Consider the following 20,587-nt stretch of genomic DNA (forward strand, 5'->3'; position numbering starts at 1 on the left):
GATGCACACAAAGTACTGAAGCCCTAAGGTACTTAAACAAAACAGAAACAAGCAAATCTTTGCCTCTGTCTGATCCCATGTCAACGTACCTAGCCAACCTTACCTTGTTCACTCTTCCCTTCCCTCCAGGCTGAGTAACCATGGCCACAGACCCCAGCTTTGACTCAGCTAAATGCTAAGCTCTCCCTTGCTCTGGATTTTGCTCAAGTAGCCCCACTGCCAAGAAAGCTCTCATACCTGGTTCCTCTTAGCCTTCATCTCTCAGCTCCAAGCCAATCCCCTCGAAAGCCTCACCTTCCTGGACCACAGTGTGCTTGGCAGCCCACCCTACTCAACCGAGATAATGGATTTCTGGTGAACCCCTTCATTCTATCTGGATGTGTCTCACAACCCGCACCTGCTTTGAACGTGGGTGTACTGTGAAAGCCTTCTGGCGGAGACCCTGTCTGTCTCTACCAGTGTCTGCAGGAGCCTAGAACGGTAATATTCACACGGGGCTCAACAAAATAGGAGGGAGGGCTCTGTCTCCTTGCTGACAATTAAAGGTGTAGAAACAGGAAGACAAGATGGCAAGTTCAGTGTGTGCAAAAGAGAGATGTAAATGGCCACATATTATTCTGAAAGGATATATTCAACGATTTCATAAGCCAAAGATGATGAAAGCAAGTATGATATTTTAAGAGGTGTTTTACCAACTACTACTAAGAAAGCAGTCAGTAAAGCACATGAGGGGCACCATCTGAAGGGGTAGTCATTAGTACTTATCCTCGGGGAAGAGTCATTTAGCTAGTTTTACCTAATTCCAATTCTTCCTAACTTGTTCACTAAGTTAAGCTTAGCAAGTACCTTGTTTGCAGCACTTACCAAATTACAGTTGTAGCCAACTTTGCATCATATTAGGTGGAAGGAAAAATAATTGCGGTTTTTGCCATTAAAAATAAAGCAAAAACACAAACACTATTGCACCAACCTAATAGCAATACTTGAGAAAAGCTTCTGATTCTTTATACCTAAACCTGGACACTTCCAACATTTGGGGCCAGATAATTCTTTGTTGAGGGGGCTCCACCGCAGAATGTTTAGGAGCATCCCTGCCCCTAGTTGTGACAACCACAAATACCTCTCAACACTGCCAAACACCAGCGTCTCCTCTTTACCCTCCCCCACCCCCATCTCCCAGCAAGCCTGACCATGGCATCTGCCACTCGGCTCTCATCCTCTAGTCCCACACAGTTCTGCCAGGTTGTGCTTTTCTACTGCCCTCTGCCCTTGGATTCTAGCATCCTAGTTTGGGCTGTAACACTTCATGCCCACAATGCAGGAACCGCCTCCTAAACGGGCTGTCTTGCACCCTCTTGCCTTCCCAATCCAACCAGCACACCTTCCACTGCAACCAGCAGAAGCTCACCCATCACTTTGACAGGGAACACCCCTGACACAGGTAGACTTCTTTTTCACTAAGTTTGGATTTGATTTGAAGACCTCATTTGTTAGAGTCTTCTGAGTTTTGTACGCCCTGCCTCAGGGATTAGCAGACTGGGAGACAGACTGGCAAAATTTGGGACCTCGCCTGCAATGAAAGGTGAACAGTCTCTTTTCTAGGTTTCATACATTAGAGTTCTTCAAGCGAGAGGTCTTCTAAAAATCTCATTTGTTGCTTTCATAAAGACTGTAAAAATCACTGTACTCAAGTTTAAAATAAAATCTCAATTTGAAAATGCAGCTGAAACTTTAAAATGAAATTAGAGAGAAGCCCACAGGCAGTATTTGTTTAAAAAAAAAAAAACACTCAGTTGGTTGGTCAGGCATGATGGCTCATGTCTGTAATCCCAGCTCTGTGGAAGGCCAAGGCGGGCAGATCACCTGAGGTCAGAAGTTCGAGACCAGCCTGACCAACATGGTGAAACCCTGTCTCTACTAAAAATACAAAAATCAGCCGGGCATGGTGATGCGCACCTATAGTCTCAGCTACTCAGGAGGCTGAGGCAGGAGAATCGCTTGAACCTGGGAGGCGGAGGTTGCAGTGAGCTGAGATCGCCTCCTAAACGGGCTGTCTTTGCACTCCAGCCATTGCACTAAACGCCACTGCACTCCAGCCTGGGCGACAAGAGCAAAACTCCTTCTAAAAAAAAACAAAACAAAAAACAAAAAGGCTGGGTGCAGTGGCTCACGCCTGTAATCCCAACACTTTGGGAGGCCAAGGCTGGCAGATCATGAGGTCAAGAGATCGAGACCATCCTGGCTAACATGGTGAAACCCCAACTCTACTAAAAATACAAAACAAAAATTAGCTGGGTGTAGTGGCAGATGCCTGTAGTCCCAGCTACTGGGGAGGCTGAGGAGAGTGGCGTGAACCCAGGAGGCAGAGCTTGCAGTGAGCCAAGATCACGCCACTGTACTCCAGCCTGGGCAACATAGCAAGACTCTGTTTCAAAAAAAAAAAAAGCAGCACTGAAAAGAAAACACACATGTGATCAAGTCACAGAATAAACATTAGGGGCCGGGCGCGGTGGCTCAAGCCTGTAATCCCAGCACTTTGGGAGGCCGAGATGGGTGGATCACGAGGTCAGGAGATCGAGACCATCCTGGCAAACACGATGAAACCCCGTCTCTACTAAAAAATACAAAAAACTAGCCAGGCGCGGTGGCGGGCGCCTGTAGTCCCAGCTACTCGGGAGGCTGAGGCAGGAGAATGGCGTGAACCCGGGAGGCGGAGCTTGCAGTGAGCTGAGATCAGGCCACTGCACTCCAGCCTGGGCGACAGAGCAAGACTCCGTCTCAAAAAAAAAAAAAAAAAAAAAAAAAGAATAAACATTAGGTAGCTGGGCACAGTGGTTCATGTCTGTAGTGATAGCTACTCAGGAAGCCAAGTCAGAAGGATTGCTTGAGCCCTGGAGTTCGAGACCAGCCTGGGCAACATAGCAAGACCCCATCTCCAAAAAAAGACTAAACACCACGCACACAACCTCTCCTACCTCCCTAGCCTCCTCCTTTGCCACTGCCACATGTCATCACAAACCCTCCCTTGGTCTGGCACAGGGCAAAGGGAAGAGTAAAGACTAGAGCAGGATGGAAGAGCCCACACAGTGGCCAAGACGGGAACTGGAGGCCAAGGGCTGTGTCTCCCGCTGGGCGGGCCACTTGCTCTATTGTCTTTAAGTGTTAAGTGACTGGGTAGGGGCAAATGGGGGATTCTGATTAGAAACTGGACAATGTCATGAGAAGCAGACTGGAAAAAAAGAAAGAAACTGGACAAGGCAGACTAAGCAAGGTAAGGGGGTTCTGTATGCTCCCTATCAAGTAACGATAACCAATGTCTACAGCCTCCGCACATGCCGCAGACAGAGCGAGCACGCCTGCTTTGACTGCACTTTCAGTGATATGCAGGGTGGCCTGTAGCACGGCAACCCACCAAGAACTGGAAAAGGAGAGTATGACTTAAAAGTCTGCAGGCATCAAAGAGATGCCAAGGCAGCCACAACTGAAGGGACCAATATTCCAAACAAAAGAGAGACCCACTGAGGTGAGTCCACTATTCAGAGCCCCCACTCTTTCTGTCAATGCATTTGACAATTTGGAAGGATGTGGGGGCAGTACACTGATAAACTGGGAAGAAAACTCAGCAGAAAGTAGCGGCTAAAGAGCTCTAGAAAGCCCCAAGGGTCTGGGAAGACAAAAAGAAGTACAGGCCTGACAGTCAGCCAGGACTTAAGGGGCCAAGATCCCAGAGAAAAGGGAGACACAGGAAATGAGCCCAACACTCTGCAAACCTGGCTGAGAAGCTGGGCTTTCAGTAGTCTCATGGTGTTAGGGAGACAAAACTTGGGATCCAAGACACGCCAAGAAAGAGGGGCCCTGGGAAACACTCCAGGGTTTCAGATGGAACCCCTGGATGGTTACACCGGGAGCAGGGGTTTGGGGGAAGGCAGCTCCAACTGAGGCTTACTAACTGAATCCCAGCCTCTGGTCACCCAGGCCCTGAGCTGAGATGATCTGTTCCTACTCTGGGCATGTGCCAGATGACACAGGGAAACTTTCTGAAGGAAGAGGGCATCACCCAGTGCTTCTACAGTTTTTCATACATAATATCTGACTCAATTAAAAAAATAAAAATAAGCCTATCAACAAATGAACCAAGAGAAAAAAGAAAAACAGAAATGGATCCAGAGGTGACCTATATAATAAGTTACCCGATGCAAATGTCAGCTAGTCAAAAATACTTGACAAAAGGAAAGCATTTCACTAGAGAACTAGAATAGTAAAAGGAATGATGCAGACTCTAGAACTGAAAATTATAACTGAAATTAAGAACTCAATCTATGGGCTAAATGGTGATGGACACAAATGAAGATAGGGTGAGTGAGGTGGAAGATGGGTCAGTAAAAATACCTGGACTTGAGAGTTTGGGCACAATAGCTCACACCTGTCATCCCAGTGCTTTGACATGTAGAGGTGGGAGGATCACTTGAGGTCAGGAGTTTAAGACCAGCCTGGGTAAAACAGCAAGACCCCGCCTCTACAAAAAATTTAAAAATTAGCTGGGCATGGTGGCACATGCCCATAGTCTCAGCTACTCAAAAGGCTAAGGCAAAAGGATTGCATGAGCCCTGGAGTTTGAGGCTGCAGTGAACAGTGATCGCGCGCACCACTGCACTCCAGCCTCGGCAACAACAGAGTACCTGTCTCTTTTTTTTTTTTTCCAAGACGGAGTTTCGCTCTTGCCACCCAGGCTGGAGTGCGATGGTGTGATCTTGGCTCACTGAAACCTCCGCCTCCCAGGATCAAGCAAGTCTCCTGCCTCAGCCTCCCGAGTAGCTGGGATGACAGGCGCCGGCCACGCCCGGCTATTTTTTGTATTTTTAGTAGAGACGGGGTTTCACCATGTTGGCCAGGCTGGTCTTGAACTCCTGACTTCAGGTGATCCGCCCACCTTGGCCTCCCAAAGTGCTGGGATTACAGGCGTGAGCCACCGCATCCAGCCACCTGTCTCTTAAATACACACACACACACACACACACGCTGCCTCAAGCCTGTATTGCCAACACACTAGGAGAGTGAGGCGAGTGGATCGCTTAAGCCCAGGAGTTTGAGACCAGTCTGTGCAACACGGCAAAACCCCATCTCCACTGAAAATACAGAAATTAGCCAGGTGTGGTGGTGCGCACCTGTAGTCCCTGCTACTCAGGAGCTGAAGTGGGAGGACCGCTTAAGCCCAGAAGGCAGAGGCTGCAGTGAGCTGAGATTGCACCACTACACTCCAGCCTGGGCAACAGAGCAAGACCCTATCCCAAAAATATATATATACATATATACATATACACACACACACCCCCGCCACACAGGCCAGACACAGTGGCTCATGTCTGTAATCCTCGCAGTTTAGGAGGCCAAGGTAGGAAGATTGCCTGAGCCCAAGAGTTCAAGACCAGCCTGGGCAAGAGAGAGACCCAGTCTCTAAAAAATAAATAAATAAATATAAACATGCACATATATACACACACACACACACACATCTAGACACATACACAGAAAAGGTCTAGAAAATACAGAAAGGAGCACAAGAGACATGTAGGACATGACAAAAGCCTAATGTATATCGCGCCATTGCACTCCAGCTTGGGCAACAAGAGCGAAACTCCATCTCAAAAAAAAGAAAAGCCTAATGTACACAAAAATGGAGGCCTTCAGAGTGAAGATGAGTGAAAAATAGGAGTATTTATACAGAGAAGAGCCAAAACTTCCAAAATTGATTAGGAACAGGCCACCAATACAACAAATATCGAGTTTTGCTAATGCCTAAAGCAAAGAAAATCTTACAAGCCACCAGAGGCAGCTTCAAATCCTGGTGGAAGGAAAGAGTAGCTGGTGAGATCTTGCTGTGTGTCTGATTAGTCCCTTCACTGCCTTGCCTGTTTGAGCTTCAGCAGAATTGAAAATGGCTGGCAGTAAGGCTGGGAAGGACTCCAGAAAGGCCAACAAAGGCAGCTTCCCACTCACAGAGAGCCAATTTGCAGTTCCTGGTGGGCCGTATTCACTGACACCTGAAATCTAGGACAATCAGTCCTGGACATGTGGGCGCAACTGCCGCTGTGAATAGCACAGCCATCCTGGAGTACCTCACTGCGGAGGTACTTGAACTGGCAAGAAACCCATCAAAAGACTTCACAGTACAGTATATTATCCCTCATTACTTGCAACTTGCCATTCGTGGAGATGAAGAATTGCAGTCTCTCATCAAGTCTACAATTGCTGGTAAAGGTGTCATTCCACACATCCACAAATACCTAATTGGGAACAAAGGACAACAGCAGACTGTCTAAAGGCTGCCTGGATTCCTTATTATCTCAGGACCCTAAACACTCTACCAGCTGTCCAGTGTTGCTGATTCCAGTGAACTGTATCTCTGTGAAAAACACAATTCTGCCTTTCTGTAATTCTACTTGAGCAAGTAGGAAGTTTAATTAGCTTTCCAACCAACAAATTTCTACATTCAAGTCTTAACCATATTTGTTACCGTGGCTTCAAAGAAGCTATTGATTCTGAAGTAGTGGGTTTTGATTGAGTTGACTGTTTTCAAAAAACTGTTTGGATTTTAATTGTGATGGAGAGTTATAGTAACAAACATTTGGTTTTGCACAGACATTATTTCCACTCTGGTGGATAAACTCAGAAAAGTCATATCCTCTCCAAAAAATAAAAATAAAAGCAACCAGAAGGGAAAAAAAAAGAAGTATTACTTCAAATGGAACAACAATAACACCAAAAGCTGACTTGTCAAGAAGAAGGAAGTGAGCTAAAAAACAATGAATTCGCTGCTACAAAATGGTGCAAGGAAATGACCATGAACCCATAATTCTATACCCAGCAAAATCATTCTTCAAAAGTGAAGGCAAGTTGGGCACGGTGGCTCACACCGGTAATCCCAGCACTTTAGGAGGCTGAGGCAGGCAGCTGCTTGAGCCAAGGAGTTTGACCCCAGCCTGGGCAACATGGTGAAACATCGCCTCTATTTAAAAAAAAAAAAAAGGCCAGGAGTGGTGGCTCATGCCTGTAATCCCAGCACTTTGGGAGGCTGAGGAGGGCAGATCACAAGGTCAAGAGATCGAGACCATCCTGGCCAACATGGTGAAGCCCCGTCTCTAGTAAAAAATACAAAAATTAGCTGGGCGTGGTGGCACGTGCCTGTAGACCCAGCTACTCGGGAGGCTGAGGCAGAAGAATTGCTTGAACCCCGGGGGCAGAGGCTGCAGTGGGCCAAGATCGTGCCACTGCATTCCAGACTGGCGACGGAGCAAGACTCCATCTTAAAAAAAAACAAGAAACAAAAAACTAAAGGTAAAATAGAAAATTTTCAGGCCAACAAAAATGACAATTCATTATCCACAGATATGAACTAAAAGAAATGCCTTAGAAAGTTCTTCAGGGAAAAGAAATACAGGCTGGGTGCAGGGGCTCACATCTGTACTCCCAGCACTTTGGAGGCTGAGGCAGGCAGATCACTTGAGGTCAGGAGCTTGAGACCAGCCTGGCCAACATGGTGAAACCCAGTCTCTACTAAAAATACAATAATTAGCCGGATGTGGTGGCACACGCCTGTAGTTCCAGCTACTCAGAAGGTTGAGGCAAGAAAATCGCTCAAACACGGGAGATGGAGGTTGCAGTGAGCCGAGATTGTGCTACTGCACTCCAGCCTAGGTGACAGAGTGAGACTCTGTCTCAAAAAAGAAAAAAAGAAAAAAACAAACAAACAACAACTGCAATCCCCAACAGAAACATGAAACAACAATAAAGAATGAAGAGCAAAAAAAAAAATGGTAACTATGAGGATAAATCTAAATAAACATTAACTGTACAAAACAATTATGATACTGCGAAAAGTATATCTAAAACTAAAATACATAAACTTGTAAGACGCAGCTAAAAGTGTGTAGTGGCTCACACCTGGATCCCACTGTTTTGGGAGGCTAACAGCGGAGGATCACCTGAGGCCAGGAGCTGAAGACCAGCTGGGGCAGTACAGCAAGACGCTGTCTCTATTTTTAAAAATAAATATAAATTAAATTAAACTGAAATATATAAAACAATGACACAAAAGGTAGGAGGGAGTTAAATCCAGCTCAAGTATCTAAGGAAACAGCAGTGTCTGGGAAGCAGTAAAAGTAATAAATCAGGCTTAAATTGAAAATGTATACTGTATCTGTGCAGGTGGCTACTAGAATTTGAATTACATGACTCAAACAATTGATATAACTGATGTACATAGAACACTACATTCCTATCAATATATATTACTTTCAAGTGGCTGGGAAACATTTAACAAAACTGAGTACATGCTGGGCTATTAGGAAAGTTCAACACATTTCAAAGGATTTAAATAATGCAGAATATATTTAGGGATCTTAAAATAATTAAGCTAGAAATCGACAAAAAGGTATCTAGAAAATCCCCACAAACAGGGAAGTTGAGAAATACACTTCTAAAAATTGTATGAACAACAAACAACACCGCAGTGAAAATTACAACATTATTTTTACATAAAAGATAATGAAAATTTGACATATCAAAACTTGTAGGCCGGGCGCGGTGGCTCAAGCCTGTAATCCCAGCACTTTGGGAGGCCGAGACGGGCGGATCACGAGGTCAGGAGATTAAGACCATCCTGGCTAACCCGGTGAAAACCCATCTCTACTAAAAAATACAAAAAACTAGCCGGGCGAGGTGTTGGGCGCCTGTAGTCCCAGCTACTCGGGAGGCTGAGGCAGGAGAATGGCGTAAACCTGGGAGGCGGAGCTTGCAGTGAGCTGAGATCCGGCCACTGCACTCCAGCCTGGGCGACAGAGCGAGACTCCGTCTCAAAAAAAAAAAAAAAAACAAAACAAACAAACAAACAAAAAAACTTGCGACATGCATTTAAAAGTGTGTTTAGAGAGAAATGTATAGGCTTAAAAGCATATATTAGAAAGAAAAAAGTTAAGTATCTATTCAAGAAACTAGAAAAGGCCAGGTGCAATGGCTCACATCTGTAATCCCAGCACTTTGGGAGGCCAAAGCGGGTGGATCACTTGCGGCCAGGAGTTCGAGACCAGCCTGGCCAACATGGCAAAACCCCATCTCTATTAAAAATACAAAAATTAGCTGGGCGTGGTGGCGGGTGCCTGTAATCTCAGCTACCCGGGAGGGGGCTGAGGCAGGAGAATTGCTTGAAACCTGGAGGCAGAGGTTGCAGTGAGCTGAGATCATGCCACTGCACTCCAGCCCGGGAGACACAATGAGACTCTGCCTCAAAAAAAAAAAAAAAAAAAAAAGACATATACATATACATATATATATACACAAAATCTCAAACAAAAAACGAAGCTTAAAAAAAAGTAGAAATTAATGCAAGAGAAACAAATGTAAGTAGAAAAAAAGTAAAGCTAACAGTTGGTCCCTTGAAAGAACTTACAAAACTGACAAACCCTCAAGACTGATTAAGAGACAATATACGAATTACCAATATCAAAAATTATTAAAAGGGGACATCACTACAGATCTTGCAGATAATAAGGACTGTAAACCACTTTAAACTTACAAATTGGAAACTTTGGGTGGCCTGAACAAATCCCTAGCAGGGAAAAATGCTTTATCTAAATAGACACATGAAGAAATACTCAAAATCCTACATCTACCTATAAAATTAATTCTAAAAATACTACAGGAGCTGGTTTTGCCAAAGAATGTTTTCAAACATTTAAGGAAGGTAACACAAATTTCGAAGGAACTCTTCTAGGGAGTAGAAAAAGAAGGAATATATTCCACCTTGTTTTACAAAACCAGCATAACCTCAATACCAAATCCCAACAAGGGCACTGAAGGAAAGTAAAATTACAAGTCAATCTTTCTCGTGAATATAAATGCAATAATCCTAAACAAAATATTACCAAATACAATCCAGTAAAAGGAGAATACATCAAGATCAGGTTGGAATTATTCTACAATTGTAAATCTTTTTTAAAAGGGAGGTGCTCTTTCTCAGGAGTTCCTGAGGTTGTTTCCCCAGGCTACAAACAATAAGCAATTAAAAAAAAAAAAAAAAGCAAGGCGCAGTGACGTGCATCTATAATTCCAACTACCTGAGAGGCTGAGTGGGAAGATCACTTTAGCCCAGGAGTTCAAGGCTACAGAGAGCTATGATGGCGCCACTGCACTCGGGGCTGGGTAATGGAGCAAGACCCCACCTCAAAAATAAACAAACAAATAAAAACAGTTAAATTCCCACATAACAGAAAAATCACATGACTGTCTCAAAAGATGCAGAAAATCCATGTTAAGAAATATAACATCTGCTCATGGTATTTAAAAAACTCTTGGCAAACTAAGAAGAGAAGAATTTTTACATCTGGATAAAGAACATCTACAGGGCCAGGTGTGGTGGCTCACAATGGAAATCCCAGCACTTTGGGAGACCAAGGAGAGGGGATTGCTGGAGACCAGGAGTTTGACACTAGTCTGGGCAACCGAGTGAGAACCTTTTTCTTAAATTACCAGATCTCAAGACAGACTATATCTACGGTAATTTAGACATTGTGCTATTTATGCAAAGATGACAAAAAGATCAAAGGAGCAGAAGAGAGTCCAGAAACAGACCCACACACTTACAGTCACTGGACTGAGATGACATAGATGACACTGCATGTAGTACACTGGGGAAAGAATGGTCTTTTTAAGAAATTATGCAGGGTCAACTAGATATCCATTAAAAAAAAAAAAGAGAGAGACTCTTGGCCCCATCACATACCATAAACAAAGTCAATTTCAGACAGAAGATTTAAAAATACAGTTTTCAGAAGACAATGTAGAGTATCTTCATGAACTTGACCTAGCAAATTTCTTAAGCAGGACACAAAGAGCATTAAACATTACTGAAAAGATTGATCAACTGGGCTACATTAAAAATTTAAAACTTCTGTGTATCAAAAGATACCACTGAGAAAGTGAAAAGGTAAACACGAGAGTCTAAAAACAATCTGTCATGCACATATGTACTCAGAATATAGAGAAAACTCCTTCAAATCAGTAAGAAACAAAATAGACAACCCAACCAACCGATGGGCAAAAGATAACCGTCTCACAAGACATCCAGATGGTCAGTGAACACAGGAAGAGATGCTTTACCTCTGCATGTTCCTGGCCATCAGGGAGCAGCAAATTCAGACCATACTGAGCCACCTACCAGCTAACAGCCACCAGAACAGCTAAAATTAAAAGACCCAACAAGGCCGGGTGCGGTGGCTCAAGACTGTAATCCCAGCACTTTGGGAGGCCGAGACGAGTGGATCACGAGGTCAGGAGATCGAAATCATCCTGGCTAACACGGTGAAACCCCATCTCTACTAAAAAATACGAAAAACTAGCCGGGCGAGGTGGCGGGCGCCTGTAGTCCCAGCTACTCGGGAGGCTGAGGCAGGAGAATGGCGTAAACCCGGAAGGCGGAGCTTGCAGTGAGCTGAGATTGCACCACTGCACTCCAGCCTGGGGGACAGAGCAGACTCTGTCTCAAAAAAAAAAAAAAAAAAATTGCAGTAATAAAATTCGACCTTCATAAACTTAGTATTTTATAAGATTAAAATGAGAAAAATCTTAATGATTCTCTAATCCAACAAAAAAGGAACATACAGCTCTAATGTCAAATCATTGTTGCTATAAAGGAAACCCACGTTTGGCTTATCAATCTTCCCAGAGAACTGACTACAGCCAAGAAATACATTAAGGCTAGTAATTATTCATTTACTAAGTTATCACTGCAGACCCATCATGTGAGTATAAATGTGTGTTTCTGCGGGTCTACCTGAATGCACCCCAAAGGCACTTAGGATGAGTAACATGGGGCCTAGACAGCTCTGAAACACCTAAGTAACCCACTTCTCTCCCACTATGCTCCGTGACACTCACCTGACACTTTTCTAGTTTTTACACTTTCTCCCTTTACCTACCATTAAGCAAATCCTCATTCAACTCCATGAGCAAAGTCTTTCAAACACTGGTCCAAATGTAATATACTCAGAGAAATAATTTCAGTTGTTCTAAGCTTTAAATTTTTTTTTTTTTTTTTGAGACAGTGGTGCAATCTTGGCTCCTCTGCAACCTCTGCCTCCCTGTCTCAAGTGATTCTTATGCCTCAGCCTCTGAGTAGCTGGGACTACAGGTGTGTGTTACCACGCTCCACTAATTTTTGTATTTTTGGTAGAGACAGGGTTTTGCCATGTTGGCCAGGCTGGTCTCAAACTCCTGACCTCAGGTGATCCGCCTGCCTTAGCCTCCCAAAGTGCTGGGATTACAGGCATGAGCCAACACACCCGGCCTAAGCTTTAAAATTCTCGTCTACCAAGGAAGAAGTTCCTAAGGAATCAATCTCCAGTCTTCTATCCCCTAAAACAAATGTGACTTACAAAACCTAGATGTTCTGATAAAGGTGGGCTATCAAAATAATATTTTTTTCTGTGAAATCCTATTTGTCTACTAAATTATATTAGGAAATTAGAAACACATGAGACAATCCATGGGAAGCACAAGTTTAGCAAGAGAAGGTTGAAGACAACAGAACGGAGGCACCACATAGATTGGTTGCTTCAGAGCCCTTTTTCAGAAACTCTGGAGAACTTCCTGAACCTAGGCAGTTCCCAAAGATAGGAATGAAAATAATGAGGTATTTTCACATGACTTTAGAGTACAACAATTTGTTCTCCCTAAGAAGTTTAATCCCTAGGAACTTTGTATTTGACTTAGAAATACCAGAAACCATCATTTCACAAATGGTTATGGAAAATACTCATCTGAAACATTAACAAAAGATGACACCAATTTAAAAAAAAAAACATTTAGTGGAGAATAATCTACAGAGTCTCAAGTTAAAAGCACTCATACCTGTGGAAGTGCCGTGTTGAGCTGTCTCTGCAAGGAATCTCTTTCATGACCAACCTCATGTAACTTCCCCTGGGTTAAGGCCAGCGTTTCTTGAGTCTCTCTCAGTGTGTCAAGAAGGCGGTCCCTTTCTTCCAACATGGAGACCATCAACTGTTCAAAATGTGAATCTGCGTCTGGCTGCGAAGGGGAGCCGGAACCATGGCTTCCACCTCCTCCAGGGGGGCCTTCTGCTTCGCTGATGGTCGGCATCACCTCGCACATCATCTTGAAATGAAAGAGCCAGGCTACAGTCATCAAGTGCAGAATACAGGTTCCCACAAATATGCAACTTTACAGGTATCTGTAGCTAAAAAGAGGGGCAGCCTCATTATCCTCAGATCTGTTACGCTTTGTGTGTAAATAAGCTGGGAAAACATATACCGGGCAAATATTAAGTGCAGAAATACACAACATGAAGACATTAACACAGACAAAAATCCAGGGAAGGGGTCAAGATACCAGAGGACTACCCTCACAAAAAAGGGCAAACCCTGGGGTAGTCTGTTTGCAAAGCTGTACTTGTTTTTGGCGAAAACAAGTGTGCTTCTGTTACCTAATTTTTTTTTACTTCCCAGCGGGGGGTGGGGGGGGGGGAAGAAAGTCAAAACACATGTCACCCAATCATTTTTCAGGAAAAGCACAGAAGGAGCATACAGCCAGCAAAACTGACAAGTACAAAATCCATCAGGCATCTTGCAGGAATGTGTGCAGTCAGCTCCTGTGAAGAACTGACGGCTCCCTGAATTCTTGAGCTGGAGCTGGTGAGCACTAAAAGGAACTGGATTCGTTAAACGCTGGCAGAAGTGTTTTTTTTCAATGGCTGCAACGGTTGATCAGTCAACCTAACTTACGTAAGTTTACAACTGAAAAAAAAACTCACAATGGAAATATAGCAGGTCGATATACAGCCGGAGGCGGCTAGGAAAGAGGGAAAAGTGAAAGGTGAGATGATGAGAGGCTATTAAGTGTCTGGGATATAAAGACAGCGCGAGGGGATGGGGAAGTCGCTTCTGAGTCTTTCGGGCAGTATTCGGGGCGCGATGGACCCCTGAGAGAGGATGGCCCAGGCGGCGCACCTGATGGGGATGACCTCCAGCCTGCTCGAACCGTACTCCTTCCCCTCCTGTATCAGGTGCGGCGGGAGCCCCGGACCCCGGAGGTGAGGACCGTTGACAACGGAGCCCGCTCGGGCCGGGGCTTTCAGCGGCCGCAGTTCCCCGCCCCTCGCCCCAGCGCCCGGGTCACGGGGCGCAGGGCTCGGGGAGGGGCGGCGCGCAGTCCCCGGAGCCATCCCTCGGGGCGCTGGGGTCCCGCCAGAGCTCTCCCAGCGCGACCCGGCGCCGCGGCCTCGCCCCCACCCGCCCCGGAGCGCACCCTTCCTCGCGAACACATCCAACCGGCTGCGTGGCCGCCGCGGAGACCGGGACCAGCCGGTGACGCCTGGGCCCCGAGCCTGCCTGCCTCAGTGTCCCGCTCCCTTACCTTGCTCACCGGCGGGAGCGGGCGAGGAGGCTCCGCGGCGGCTCGCGGGCGGCTGCTCGCTCCGGGCGAGCTTGGGAGCCGACGAAGGCAGCCCGCGGCCGGCGTCCGCCTGCCCGCCCCACGCCGCGGCCCCGGGGCCCGCCGCCCCAGTCACTAAGGCCGGCCCGCGGCCGGACACTGGCGGAGCGGAGGAGGAGCGGGCCCGGCTGCGCGGCGCCGGCGTCGACGTGCCCGACGTCGAGCGCGTCGGCGCGAGCGTCAGCACCGCCCCGGGGGCGGGGCCCGAGGAGGACCGCGGCCCGAGTGCGCAAGCGCTGTCGCCTCAGGAGGGGGCGGGCGGCTGCTCCGGGGAACTGATTGGCTGAGCGAGACGGGAGCCACGCCCCCAGGCCCCGCCCGGGTCGGTGGGGGGGTCTCCGGGATGAGCCACAGGTGGGCGCTCAGGTGCTCGCCGGGTCAGCGTCTTCCTCCGGGCATCCCTAGTCTCCTCCCACTGCTGCGGGGACGCCGGCGGCCTTTGCCGAGAATGTGCCGCGCCTCGGGTTCTGAGGCGGACGCGTCCCGCACGTCAGGTCCCTCCCGAGCTGGAGGCGCTGGATTCGCACCTTGTGAGGAAGAGCGAGCCGAGGCTTCAGCCACTGCCGCGGGCCCAGACCCCGCCCGCCGCGTCGCTCCCAGGGTCTCCCCGGGCCTGATCGGGGTTCAGCAGGACGCGGTTCCCGCCAGGACCCACTTACGGAGCGCAGCCTGCTGCACCTGGGGACGCTCCGGCGCAGCGTCCAGCGTGCAGGCTTTGCCGCTGTGGCTTTCACTCTGCAGCGTGGGCCCGGGCGATTCGGGAAGCCCGCCTGGGCTTCAGCGCCTCCGATGTAGGATGGGAAAATGATGCAGACCTACCTGCGAGGCTGCTTTAAGATATGAATCAGATGTGAAGAGTGACTAGTTGAGAACCTGACGGGCGGCCCTGCAGAAGTCTTGGTCATTTCATTCTTTCCGCAAGTTTTGTTTTGTTTTGTTTTCCCAGACGTTGTTTCACTCTCGTCGCCCAGGCTGGAGTGCAATGGCGCCATCTCGGCTCACTGCAACCTCTGCCTCCGGGTTCAAGTGAGTCTCCTGCCTCAGCCTCCCGAGTAGCTGGGATTACAGGCGCACGCCACCTAGTCCAGCTAATTTTGTATTTTTAGTAGAGACGGGGTTTCTCCATATTGGTCAGGCTGGTCTTGAACTCCCGACCTCACGTGGTCTGCCCGCCTCGGCTTCCCAAAGTGCTGGGATTACAGGCGTGAGCCACTGCGCGCGGCCTCAGCAAGCATTTTTAAACACCTACTGTGGGCCAAGTCTTGTGCTAGATGTTGTATTTACGGAGATGAATAGAGACACCTCTAATTAATTAAAGAGGATGCTCTCCCCACTCCTCCCAGGGTTTGACTTGGCGCAAAAACTCTTCACAAACCAAAATGACAGGACACCATCGCCAGTGTCCACTGGCCACCGTTGTTGGTGTGAGGCAGCCAGGAGCCCCTCAGAACTAATAAGTCTGAGAAGAGACTGCACAGGAGAGGGAGAAATGAGCCCGTCCAAGGTGAATTCCTTGATTCTCCATTGTGAGTGCACTAAGAACAAGCACTGCCTCCGACTGACTTTCTCGCCTGCCAGGATCTGGTACACCTTCCATTAATTTATCAGTTCATTCAATAAATATTTATTGACTGACTACACATAAATATGAATTTGTACTTTTTGCCCCTAGTTTCTTGCTATTTTAAAAGTGTAAAAATGGCCAGGTGAGGCCGGGTGTGGTGGCTCACGCCTGTAATCCCAGCACTTTGGGAGACCCAGGCGGGGAGATCACTTGAGGTCAGGAGTTCAAAACCAGCCTGGCCAACATAGTGAAACCCCATCCCTACTAAAAATACAAAAATTAGTCAGGTGTGGTGGCGGGCATCTGTAATCCCAGCTACTCGGGAGGCTGAGGTGGAAGAATAGCTTGAACCTGGGAGGTGGAGGTTGCAATAAGCCGAGATCATGCCACTGCACTCCAGCCTGGGAGACAGAGCGAGACTCTGTCTCAAAAAAAAAAAAAAAAAAAAAAAAAAATTGGCCAGGTGCAGTGGCTCACATCTGTAATCCCAGCACACTGGGAGTCCAACGTGGGAGGATTGCTTGAGCCTGGGCAACATATCGAGACCTGCATCTATACAAAAAATTAAAAATTAGTCCAGCGAGGTGGGCCACGCCTGTAGTCCCAGCTACTTGGGGGGCTGAGGTGGGAGGATTGCTTGAGTCTGAGAGGTCGAGGCTGCACTGAGCTGTGATTGTGCCACTGCACTCCAGCCTGGGTGCCAAAGCGAGACTCTGTCTCAAAAATAAAAAATAAAATTGTAAAGATGATCACTTAGATGAGGTGTTCTGCAAGTACCCTGTACCTTTCCACATGCCAGCAATTCTGCACCACTCCCAAGTTCCCCTGAACCACTGTCCAAAACCAGCAAATTTCCAGCTCTCCTTAGGGGTACCTGCTTAATGCAGCCAGCTTATGTTTGCACCATGCTCATAAAGTGTCTGTTTTCTAAGAAATCGGCTCAAGATCAAAATTTAGTTCAGCAGGGTAGAATGTTCATTCATTTCATGGACATTTGTGGAGCATGTATGAGCCAAGCATGGCTTAGGTTTTGGGAACACAGAGCTAAGACATCACTTCTAGTATGAGTTCACAGTCTGGAGGAGAGAAGAAAATCAGACTATTGCAATGTCTGTCCCATAAACAGTGTATGACTTGGTGCTGTGGAATCACAGGGAAGGGAGGAACCCTCTCTCCAGCTGGCATCATGGGGGTTTCATAGAGGAGGCAATATCTGAGCTGGGTCTTGAATGATGTGGGATTTTTCCAGTGGAGAAGGGAGACACCCAGTTGGTATAGCTCCAGGAAAATGAAAATTCCGAATTTCATCCATTTTATGCCTGCCTGCCTGCCTGCCTGCCTGCCTGCCTGCCTGCCTGCCTTCCTTCCTTCCTTCCTTCCTTCCTTCCTTCCTTCCTTCCTTCCTTCCTTCCTCTCTTCCTCTCTTCCTCTCTTCCTCTCTCTCCCTCCCCTCCCCTCCCTTCCCCTTGCCCTTCCTTCCTTCTTTTTCTCTTTTTTTTTTTTTGAGACAGGATCTCATTTAGTTACCTAGGCTGAGGTATAGTGGTTCGAACACAGTTTACTGCAGCCTCTACTTCCCAGGCCCAAACAATCCTCTCACCTCAGCTCCCCGACAAGTAGCTGGGACTACCGGCACAGACCACCATGCCTGGCTAACTTTTTTGTATTTTTGGTAGAAAAGAGGTTTCACCATGTTGCCCAGGATGGTCTCAAACTCCGGAGCTCAAGCAATCCACCCACCTCGCCCTCCCAAAGTGCTGGAATTACAGGCATGAGCCACCACTCATGGCCCTCATGCATTTTAATTCATTGATTTCATTCCCCCAGATTGGAAATCGGTAAGGGAGAAATCGTAAACAACCTAAATGGCCAAGAAAACAAAATTGGTTAAATTATTGCACTTCCAAATGACAGAAAAGTTGATGACATTCACAGCCATTTTTTTTTTTTGAGACTGAATCTTGCCCTGTCGCCTAGGCTGGAGTGCAGTGGCGTGATCTCGGCTCACTGCGGTCTCCATCTCATAGGGTTCCAGCGATTCTCCTGCCTCAGCCTCCCGAGTAGCTGGGATTACAGGCACACCTGGCTAATTTTTGTATTTTTAGTAGAGACAGGGTTTCACCATGTTGGACAGGCTGGTTTCGAACACCTGACCTCAGGTGATCCACCCACCTCAGCCTCCTAAAGTGCTAGGATTACAGGCGTGAGCCACAGCACCTGGCCCACAGTCATATTTTAGATAATTATGTATATCATGATTGTGGTGGTAGTTACATTACTATATGTTTGTCAAATACCTGTACATTAATATAGTATGCCTTAATTTTTATACATGGTTAAACAAAAACTTTTTTAAAAAAGCAAATGCAAACAAGTATACAGAGTGTGAACCCCAATCTGAAAAAGAAAACAGTCTATGTTTAGATTAAGACTGTATTATGTAAAATTTATCTTGTATATGAATAACTCTAGAATGTTAAGGTAATATATTTTTAATAAAATGAGTTTTATATGAAATGAACTATTTTTGAAATGCGAAATTAAATTTTAAGTTTCAAATTATAAAAGAAAAACATATATGTCTACATATGAAAATATTGTTACTATAGTCAATTAGTTTTTTCTCTTTCCCCACTTCCTTCACATATATATATGTATATATTCCTGGAAGGAGACCCATCAGAAGGTTCGCAGTGGTTATCTTTGAGTGTGATTGTGGCTGGAAGCTGCATTTCCATTTTGCTAGTCTTTATTTTCCAGATACTTTATCATGAATGTGCATCATTATTATAATCAGTAGGAAAACCTCCAATAAATGTTCATTAAAATTCAATCTGGACAAGCAAGAACCATGGAGAATTGCTTTCAGGAAGTTAACATGACTTTCAGGTGGCGTTACTCATGCCACCCAACTAAACGACTTCCCAGAAGTATTTCTCTGGAAAACATTTCTCAGAGCTTGGGTGACATGCTGTCACCCAAGGCCACGTCAGGAAAACAGCAAAGATGGAAAATGTTTTCACTCCAGTTCTTCTGTTAAAGGCTTGATAAATAAAACATGACAGAAGGAGTGAGGAGGGAGCAGAGAATTTATCACTACCCGTGGGTTTCATGTTCGCAAATGTGGCTGCAGTGGAGGTCAGCCAGCCTCTGCTTTCTAGGAGGTGCCTGGACGATGCAGTTAGTTGTCAACCATGAGCATCACCCAGGACACCTCTCCACTCCAGAGATGTAAGCGGCCCGAGAAGGAGGTTCCTGCGGGGATCAGGGTGTGGCTCGACCTCAATCACAGAGATCAGGACGTGCCCAAATTACCCAGAACATGTAAAGCCACCTAATGAATGGGTGTTGTGACAACACAGTTCAGGGGAAGGTCTGAGCTGGAGGAGCCTGGGGGCGGTGGATGGTGGAGGATGTAGTCCTTCCTTTAAGAGGAGGAAGGTGAAACCCAGAGATGCAAAACAGATTTCCCTGTAGACACTCAGATAGTTTGGGGCAGAGCTGGAGGTGGAGGCTTGAGTGAACCCAGGGCTCTCGATTCCCGGTCCTGTCTGCATGTTGCTGTGATCAAGGAGTGGCCTCTTTAAGGAACAACTGAGGAGCAAACATTTTACCAGTTGGTCTGCAGTGCAGCCCAGATAATTCAATTCCCAGGGTCAAGAGCTACCGTTTTACTTATTCATCTCATTTCATTCTTTTCTTCTTTATTTTTGAGATGAAGTCTCACTCTGTCGCCCAGGATGGAGTGCAGTGGTGCAATCTTGGCTCACTGCAACCTCCCCCTCTCAGGTTCAAGCAATTCTCCTGCCTCAGCCTCCTGAGTAGCTGGGATTACAGGCGTGCGCCACCACGCCCGGATAATTTTTGTATCTTTGGTAGAGATGAGGTTTCACCATATTGGTCAGGCTGGTCTCAAACTCCTGACCTCAGGTGATCCGCCCACCTCGGCCTTCCAAAGTGCTGGGATTACAAGTGTGAGCCACTGTACCCGGCCACCATTTCATTCTTAAAATAGTTCTCCGGGGCCGGGAGGCAGAGCTTGCAATGAGCCAAGATGGTGCCACTGCACTCCAACCTAGGCGACAGAGTGAGACTCCATCTCCAAAAAAAAAAAAATATATATATATATATATATATATTTCTCTGCCTGGCTATGCCTGTATGCTTTCCATTTTGCAGATGAGGAAACTGAGCCCCTAGTGGCCACTAAGCTGGGGAGATCATTAGCTCGAGTGTTCTGGTTTCTATGGCAGTTCGATGCCTCGTGGTAAACCGATTAATTAAACATTGGTCCATTGGCCAGGAGTGGTGGAATCCTAGCACTTTGGGAGGCTGAGGTGGGTGGATCACTTGAGGTCAGGAGTTTGAGACCAGACTGGCCAACATGGCGAAACACGATCTCTACAAAAAAAAAAAATACAAAAATTAGCAGAGCGTGGTGACACGCGTCTGTAGTCCCAGTACTCGGGAGGCTGAGAGGCACGAGAATCACTTGAACCTGGGAGGCGGAGGTTGCAGTGA

At 46.7% G+C, this 20,587-nt stretch overlaps 1 protein-coding gene and 1 pseudogene across 13 annotated transcripts in view; one reads left to right on the forward strand and one right to left on the reverse strand.

Moving 5' to 3' along the window:
* The window catches only part of PPFIA1 (PTPRF interacting protein alpha 1), a 117,363-nt gene extending 102,724 nt beyond the window's left edge, over positions 1-14,639 (reverse strand). For 12 of the 13 annotated variants that reach the window (XM_050758119.1, XM_050758109.1, XM_050758118.1 and 9 more), the window contains exons 1-2: positions 14,019-14,110; positions 12,904-13,167 (exon numbers count right to left, since the gene is read on the reverse strand). In XM_050758119.1, the coding sequence (XP_050614076.1) occupies positions 12,904-13,167 (264 nt within the window). In that variant the 5' untranslated portion in view covers positions 14,019-14,110. Of the gene's footprint in view, positions 1-12,903; positions 13,168-14,018; positions 14,111-14,424 lie in introns of those variants that run through there. The other variant, XM_050758107.1, reaches the window with a different exon arrangement.
* On the forward strand, positions 5,936-6,320 carry LOC126935976 (histone H2A.Z-like; annotated as a pseudogene).
* Positions 14,640-20,587: the final 5,948 nt, after the last annotated feature.

This window comes from Macaca thibetana, chromosome 14 (genome assembly GCF_024542745.1).
Source record: "Macaca thibetana thibetana isolate TM-01 chromosome 14, ASM2454274v1, whole genome shotgun sequence".
NCBI lineage: Eukaryota > Metazoa > Chordata > Mammalia > Primates > Cercopithecidae > Macaca > Macaca thibetana.